Source organism: Sapajus apella, unplaced genomic scaffold, assembly GCF_009761245.1.
Source record: "Sapajus apella isolate SASKATOON/1434 unplaced genomic scaffold, GSC_monkey_1.0 scaffold166, whole genome shotgun sequence".
Taxonomy (NCBI): Eukaryota; Metazoa; Chordata; class Mammalia; order Primates; family Cebidae; genus Sapajus; species Sapajus apella.
In genome coordinates this window covers 2395128-2403363 of record NW_022437106.1, presented here as the reverse complement: position 1 = coordinate 2403363, position 8236 = coordinate 2395128, and the positions used below count along the sequence as shown (strand labels likewise).

Genomic DNA, 8236 nt, shown 5'->3' with positions numbered 1-8236 from the left:
ACAGGGAGGAAGATGCTACTGGCATCTTGTGGATAGAGGCAGGGATGCTGCTCAACAGCCTAGAATGCACAGGACAGCCCTGAACAACAAAGGGCTATCCAGCCTCAAATGTCAGTAGTGCCAAGATTGAACACCCATGATCTGTGGCATTTACCATACTCATACCTTTGGTTGGTTGGTTTTATAAGGCTGGTCACCACAGTCCTATCCTTGGGCAGAAATTATTCTCACTGCACCATGGTGTTTGCTTTTACTCAAATACTAAGTTTTCTGGCTCACTGTGTCTCTCTGTGTGTGACAGGCACACCTCCATAGTTGTGCACAAGGATGAGTTCTTCTTCGGCAGTGGTGGTATCTCCAGCTGCCCCCCGGTGAGTGTCTTCCCCTGCACTCTGTCCTGCAGTTTCAGGTTCCTGGGGGCTCCTGTAGACCAGGAGCTTCGCTTCTGCTGTGGACCTCTGGCATTGTTCCTCAAAGCCACCTGAAGACTCGGCTCAAGAAAACCTTTCCCAGACACCCCAGCCAATTGCCTTCCTCTCTTTTCCCATGGCATGTATGGGTCCTTCTGTCTCACACGGAGCATCTTATGGTGAAATGAGCTGTTTCTGGGTCTCCACAGGGAACTGTGTAAGCTCCTTGCAAGCTGATGCCTTCCATTCCCATCCCCAGCACAGTGCCCAGCTCGTCATAGGAATGCAGCTGATGTTCTGATGTTAAGCTGAATGATGAGGGCTCTGAGAAGCATCAAGAGTTGCCCAGACTTACACAGCCAATAAGTGTCACCAGTCCTAGAACCCAGGATTCTGACTCCAAAGCCCATATCCTTTTCCAAAACTTTCTATCAGAGCTATCCAAGTGTTGTCACAGGAGGTGCTCAAGCAATGACCAAGAAGCCGTTTATTTTGTTTTTTAGATTGTTGGCTTGTTTTATTTTTGTGGGGGTTTTTTGCAGTATCCTATAGGATTTTTTTTTTTTTTTTTTTTTTTTTTGAGACAGGTCTTCTCTGTCACCCAGGCCAGAAGTGCAGTGGCACAATCTTGGCTTACTGCAGCCTTGACCTCCCAGGTCCAATGCCTCCCAAGTAGCTAGGACTGTTAGCACCACCATACAACAAATTTTTTCTATTTTTTTAGAAATAGGATCTCCCTATGTTGCCCAGACTGATTTTAAACTCCTGGGCTCAAACAATCCCCTGCATAAGCCAGAATTCTCCCATTGCTTTTGGAATAAAAGCCAGAAAGCTCAGCATGGCCTCTCAGGACCTACCTGATCTAGTCTCTGACTGTCTCTGGCCAGCCTCTTTCAGGTTGTTTCCTCCCAACTCTCTCTCTCTTCTCATTCTTTGAACACACCTTAGACATTTAAACTCTGACATCAGTACGCCTTCCTGATCCTTCACCTGGCTACACCTCTCCCTCCCTCAGATTTGAGTTGTGTCACTTTCTCAGGCAAGTCTACCCAGACCCCTCAGACCAGGAAAGTTACCTGTCATATGTACTGTTGGCATTCTGTACTTCTCCAGCACACCCTTATTGCAGCTCATAATTATATACCGATTTATGGGATTTTTTAATCCCCCTTCCCTACTAAACTAGCCTCTTAAGGACAAGAACCTCATCTATTTTGTCCACACCACAGCCCCAGTGCCTATAACTGAATAAGAGGAGTCAAAGAGTCACCTTTTAGTCTCTTACAACTCTGAGGTAATTGTTCTCTGCCTACCATAGGTATCTTGCTCACCATGCTTTCCACAGTGCCCAGAACAATGTCAGCTATGTAGGAGGTGCTCAGTAACTGTGAATAAATGATCTTTTCAGGGAGCTCTGCTCTGGAGTATTATCCCTTCCCAGATTTGTTCTCCCTGCTGATCCCGTTGCTTCCACAGTGGCTGGTTTCCCCATTCAACCTCAGTCTCTCCTTCAGTCTTCTATGGCAATCTGTTAACTCCATAGCTTAGGGTTTTCTATAGGCCTTTCAGGAGTCATCAACTCCCTTGCCCTATCACCATCATTAGATTAAGCTCACAGATCAAAAAAGAATTGCATTATGGAAATAACTGCCGGCCTGTCAGATTTCTCACCGCCCTTCACATTTTTCCATTGTTACACAGGATGTCAAATATGTCAGAAGAAAAACTGGCTGCATACTTTATGCAAATAGGCATGAAGAGATGGCCTGTGAAGTGTGAGCTATTTCTATTGTCCTGTTCCGTCCTCATGATGAGACATACTGGGTACAAAAGGAGACTTTAGATTCTGGGTTTCTGTGTTTTTCTCAACTGATTCTGGGTTTCTCTGTTTTTCTCAACTGAATAAGTGGACAGCATCAGGAGTCAGGGCTGCAAGAGAATCAGCTTCCCAGGGCTCCATAAGAAACAAGAAGCCTGACTTCCTAACCATGCTGGCAGCACATGGCAATAGAAAGTCTCTAGAAAGTTCTAAGCCAAGCTTGTCCAACCTGTAGCCCGCAGGCCACATGCAGCCCAGGACAGCTTTGAATGTGGCCTGACACAAATTTGTAAAGTTTCTTAAAACATGAGATTTTTTTTTTAAGCTCATCAACTACCATTAGTGTTAGTTTATTTTATGTGTGGCCCAAGATAATTCTTCCAGTGTGGCCCAGGAAAACCAAAAGATTGGACACCCCTGCTTCTAAGCCATTGCATCCTTGATACAAATAGTGAATAGCACACTTCATCTGCCCAGGGTGCCCTGAAAGTTAAAAGTGAAGTCAGGCCAGGTGCAGTGACTCAGGCCTGTAATCCCAACACTTTGGGAGGCCCAGGTGGGTAGATCACTTGAGGTCAGGAGTTTGAGACCAGCTTGACCAACGTGGTAAAACCCTGTTTCTACTAAAATTACAAAATATTAGCTGGGCATGGTGTCAGGCACTGTACTCAGGAGGCTGAGGCAGGAGAGTCACTTGAATCCTGGAGGCAGAGGTTGCAATGAGCCGAGATTGCCTCATTGTACTCTAGCCTGGGTGACAAGAGAGAAACTCCATCTCAAAAAAAAAAAAAAGAGTCAGAACAGAGTGTTTGTGATCTACTGTGGGAAGCCACAGTAAAGATGGTAATTTAATGACTTTCTTTGGGTTGGCTCTTTTAGGGAGGGACATTGCTTGGGCCCCCAGACTCTGTGGTTGATGTGGGGAGTACAGAAGTCACAGAAGAAATCTTTCTGGAGTACCTGTCCTCCCTGGGGGAGTCCCTGTTCCGGTGAGTGGAGACAGGGGTGGTGGTTAGTTGTGTCTGTCTCCCCAACCAGATAATCAACACCTGGAGGCAGCTGCCATGTCATCTCATCCTTATCACTCAGCACAAGGCCTGGCCCAGTTTTTTTGCTTAATTAACATGAAGAAAGGGCAGTTATACTACAAAAAGAGTTCTAAGTTGTTCTGATACAGATATTCCTTCCAGCATACTTTCTGCTAAAATTTTTAGAGGAAACAAGGGCTTTTCATTCCTTCTGATTAAAATCAGCAAGTGCTGTTCGCAACCTTTATTGGACAAGTTTGTAGAAGGAAAAGCAGGGTTTGCAGAAGGGTTGGGATGAAATACAAACATAAGCAGACTTTTCCTGAAAGAGGCTTTCATCAGTTCCAGTATGGGGTAAATACTAACACCAGAGCTCTGCTTTCATGAATGTAAAGATTCTCCTGAACTGTGTAGGAGCCATGTATTTTCAGTTTCTCCTTCCCTTAAAAATCAGTTATTAATGGCCAGAATGGCAAATAAGCAGTGTTTCTGGTGTATCAGAGCGGGGAAATCACAGTCCTTACATTGAGCTATGCTCACTATTCCACAGCCTAGCTTGAGTTATTCCACATAGACGCTTGCTGGCTTCTCATATCTGTTCTGCAAATCTTTCAACATACAGAGGTGAGGCCTACAACCTCTTCGAACACAACTGTAACACCTTCAGCAACGAAGTGGCACAGTTCCTGACTGGGCGGAAGATTCCTTCTTACATCACAGACCTGCCCTCTGAAGTTCTCTCCACGTAAGTGTGGCCTCTGTCCCCACCCCTGCCTTGGCCAACCTCCCCATTAATGGTCAGTGCCCTTTCTCTGGCCATCTGCCCTCCCAACCAGGCGGGCCTGTCCTGATGGCAGCTTCTAACACAGAAGGCTGCTGTTCGCTACACCCACTGTTGTGTACCTGTATTACCTCCACCTTCAGAGCTAGACCAGCTCTGCCTTGGCCTAAGTTCAACCACAGAACTTAGAAACCCACTTGACATTAGCTTTAGTATTTGCATAAAAGTCTGGCATCTGTCCTTCCCATTGTGGTTGAAGCATGCCACTCCCCAGAAGTACCCAACTAAATGCATCATTAGACGGGCAGAGAGGGGTCAGAAAAATGGTAGAGGGGCTTATTTTATAGCTGTTGCTTTGTCTTTCTCCACTGCACCAGGAGCTCTGACTCCCTCACAGACTAAGTTCTACTTGCCCTTGTGCATTACAGCACAGTCAGCCTTCAACAGATGTTTTCTTCAAGAACATTCTGCAGCTCCTTCTGTCCTTATGTGGCCCAAGCCTTGAAAGAGGCTTGTAGGCCATCATCCAGGTGGTATCGGCTAAAAAGACAAAACACCCCCTAAAGCCATCTCACCCCTCTCCCTCCCATTGCCATTGCTTGCGTTCAGGCAGTCTCTGCTCACTCCAGGACCATGTCTGTTTGCTTCTTCTGACTCAGTTTCTTCTGAATTATGACCCTTACTCAACAGAGATCTTGACAGGTTTAGCAGGCCCAGCAAGGTGGACTATTTTTTATACCTGAGGAGGAACCCCAGGAAGAGCTTGCATAGGAAATGAGGCTGCTGTGGCAGACTGGTGAGGAGCCCCAGACTGCCAGCTGTGGCCCTGCCTTCCTATCGCTCAATGGGTATGCAGCCCCACAGCCCTGCTGAGGGATGTAGGTTATGGGGCCCTGAGCAAACTGGAGTAGCCAGAATGTTCTTACTGGTATTATTTGATGGGTGGAGTTCCTGGAATTGTCTGAATTAGGGTTGATATTTGTAGGTGTCATCTGTTTATACTTTGGAATACTTCATTCCTTTGAACTTAGAGATGATTTTCAAAAGTGACAGTATCCACTGAAAAGCCAGTGATTGAAATATGTTGTGGGCAACCTTATTTATGGTTGTTGTAATCATGGAAAATCTCCAAACTCCAGTATTTGCAGTGTTTTTTCCAGCTAAATTACTATGAGAGCAAACTAGGAGCCCTTTAGAAAGACATTAGTGGCTGGGCGTGGTGGCTCACACCTGTAATCCCTGCACTTTGGGAGGCTGAGGTGGGTAGATCATAAGGTCAGGAATTTGAGACCAGCCTGGCCAACATGGTGGAACCCTGTGTCTACTAAAAATACAAAAATTAGCCGGGCGTGGTGACCCCCACTGTAATCCCAGCTACTCGGGACACTGAGGCAGGAAAATTGCTTGAACCCAGGAGGCATAAGTTGCAGTGAGCCAAAATCGTGCCATTGCACTCCAGCTCTGGGTGACAGAGCAAGGTGGCACGTCTTGGGGACAGCAGGAAAGAGGAAGAAAGGCATTAATACTGGGAACCTGGCATTTGTCATTTTTCCTGCATATTCCCTGTACTCCCTGGCAGACCTCTGTTCCTGGAAGAATTTAGTTGTGTGCTGTCCTCACCCCTAACTTTGTCTTCTTTTTTTTTTTTTTTTTTTTTGGAGATGGAGTCTCGCTCTGTCACCCAGGCCGGCCTGATCTCTGCTGACTGCAACCTCCATCTCCTAGGATCAAGCGATTCTCCTGCCTCAGCCTCTGGGACTACAGGCGTGCACCACCATGCCCAGCTAACTTTTTGTATTTTTGGTAGATAGGGGGTTTCACTGTGTTAGCCAGGATGGTCTCAAACTTCTGACCTCATGATCTACCTGCCTCGACCTCCCAAAGTGCTGAGATGACAGGCTTGAGCCACCACACCTGGTCTATCTTCTTTTTTATATCCTTCTTATTTTGCCTCAGTTTCCTTGCTTAAATTTGATCTTTTTCAGCTGGGCTTAGTGGCTCACGCCTGTAATCCCAGCACTTTGGGAGGCTGAGGCGGGCAATTGCCTGAGGTCAGGAGTTTGAGATCAGCCTGGGCAACATGGTGAAATCCCGTCTCTACTAAAATACAAAAAATTAGCCAGGCATGGCGTGTGCCTGTAGTCCTAGCTACTTGGGAGGCTTTGGCAGGAGAATTGCTTGAACCCAAGGGGTGGGGGTTGCAGTTAGCCAAGATTACACCACTGCACTCCAGCCTGGGTGACAGAGCAAGGCTGTCTCAAAAAAAAAAAAAAAAAAAAAACAGCGCAGGCGTGGTGGCTCATGCCTATAATCCCATCACTTTTGGGAGGCTGAGGCAGGCGGATCACGAGGTCAAGAGGTCAAGACCATTCTAGCCAACAAGGTGAAACTCTGTCTCTACTAAAAATATAAAAATTAGCTGGGCATGGTGGCACACACTTGTAGTCTCAGCTACTCAGGAGGCTGAAGCAGGAGAATTGCTTGAACCCGGGAAGCAGAGGTTGGAGTGAGCCAAGATTACGCCGCTGCACTCCAGCCTGGTGACAGAGTGAGACTCTGTCTCAAAAAAAAAAAGCACAGGGCAGGCTATTTTGGAGATGCCCTCCAAGAACACTGGTGTGTGAGGCAAATGGGAAACTTAAGTGAGGTGATGAGGTGCTCCTTCTTGCTGTGGTGGTGCTGCTGCTGCTGCCACCACTCACTCCTCCTCCCTACTCGTGGGCAGTGCAGGGTGTGTGTGTGTGACAGCAGGCCACATCCCAGAGCCCATCCCACTCATGTCTCTGTTTCCTTGCAGGCCCTTTGGACAGGCACTTCGGCCCCTCCTGGACTCCATTCAGATCCAGCCTCCAGGAGGGAGCTCCGTGGGCAGACCCAATGGCCAGAGCTAACAGGACTTCCTGGGACCGCCCTGCCTCACCAGGGCTTTTCCTTTTTAAACAAAACAAACCCTACCAGATTTCTATTTTATAATTTTACATCAGAGCTAACAACCAAGGGACGGCTTTTTAAATTTCCCAGGGAAGGAGACTGTCAGGCCGCATGTAGATAATGCTGCTAAAAAACAGAACAAAATGCCACCCCTTCTAATGGTATTATACTAATTTATTAAGGCCGTCTTGTCTCTGAGTTCACTTGTGACGCTGTTTCCTAAGCGTCCTCCACACTGGAGAAAGGGAGGGGCTTTGTTTAAACAGAAAGCAAGAGGCACGGTTTGGGGGAGCCCCAACCTAGAACTCTTCCCAGAGAACACTCACGCTCTACCCAAGTCACCACCACTTGTGGGGCCCAGGTGAGTTTTAGAACATCCATGGCCTGGAAACAATTACTCTAGCGTTAAATGAACCAAAGGATTTGGTGCACGTGGGACCAGTTTCAGGATGACTAACCCAACCTAAGTGAACTCTTTAGCCACGACCCTCTTCACCTTCCCTCCCTTACCCCAAGCAAAGCCAGTGCTGGAGCAGCCGCTGCCTCAGGATCAAGGAAGTAACAGCAAGTATCAGACCGGAGAAAACAGGATAAAGCCATTCCTCCTTCCACCTAGATGGATTGCCAATCCTCTGCCATCAGTTTTGGGAAACCTGCCTCAGTGCCCCTGAGGCTGCTGTTCCTCAGCATAGCTGATGTGTCATAGTTGATGAGGTCTGGGCTGAAGCAGCAGAGGCCCAGGCCTTTTTTCTGTAGTAATGATGTAGGTTATTTGCAGTCTCTGCAACTACCACCCAGACCAGTATGCAGAATTCAGCTGGGGACCAGGAGATAGGATTCCCTGCTCTAGGAAAATACCGTTTTTTTCCTGAGACTGAGTCTTGCTCTGTCACCCAGGCTGGAGTGCAGTGGCACAATCTCGGCTCACTGTAACCTCCCAAGTAGCTGGGACTATAGGCACATGTTACCATGCCCAGCTATTTTTTTAAGTTTTAATAGAGAAGGGGTTTCACCATGTTGGTCAGGCTGGTCTCTAACTCCTGACCTCAGGTGATCCACCCACCTCACCCTCCCAAAGTGCTGCGATTATAGGCATGAGCACTGTGCCCGGCTGGAAAATACCTTTGATGTAGAAAGAATAATGATGTGAGGCCAGGCACGGTGGCTAAAGCCTGTAATCCTAGCACTTTGGGAGGCCAAGACAGGCAGATCACTTGAGGTCAGGAGTTCAAGACCAGCCTGGCCAACATGGTGAAACCCTGTCTCT

At 47.4% G+C, this 8236-nt stretch overlaps 1 protein-coding gene across 1 annotated transcript; it reads left to right on the top strand.

Moving 5' to 3' along the window:
* Positions 1-140: 140 nt before the first annotated feature.
* On the top strand, positions 141-7523 carry DESI1 (desumoylating isopeptidase 1; the record flags this gene model as incomplete). Its single annotated transcript, XM_032267107.1, has 4 exons — positions 141-371; positions 3109-3218; positions 3880-4002; positions 6836-7523. Coding segments are annotated over 4 exons (558 nt in total), but the record flags the coding sequence as incomplete, so codon positions are not given.
* Between the last annotated feature and the right edge of the window lie 713 nt (positions 7524-8236).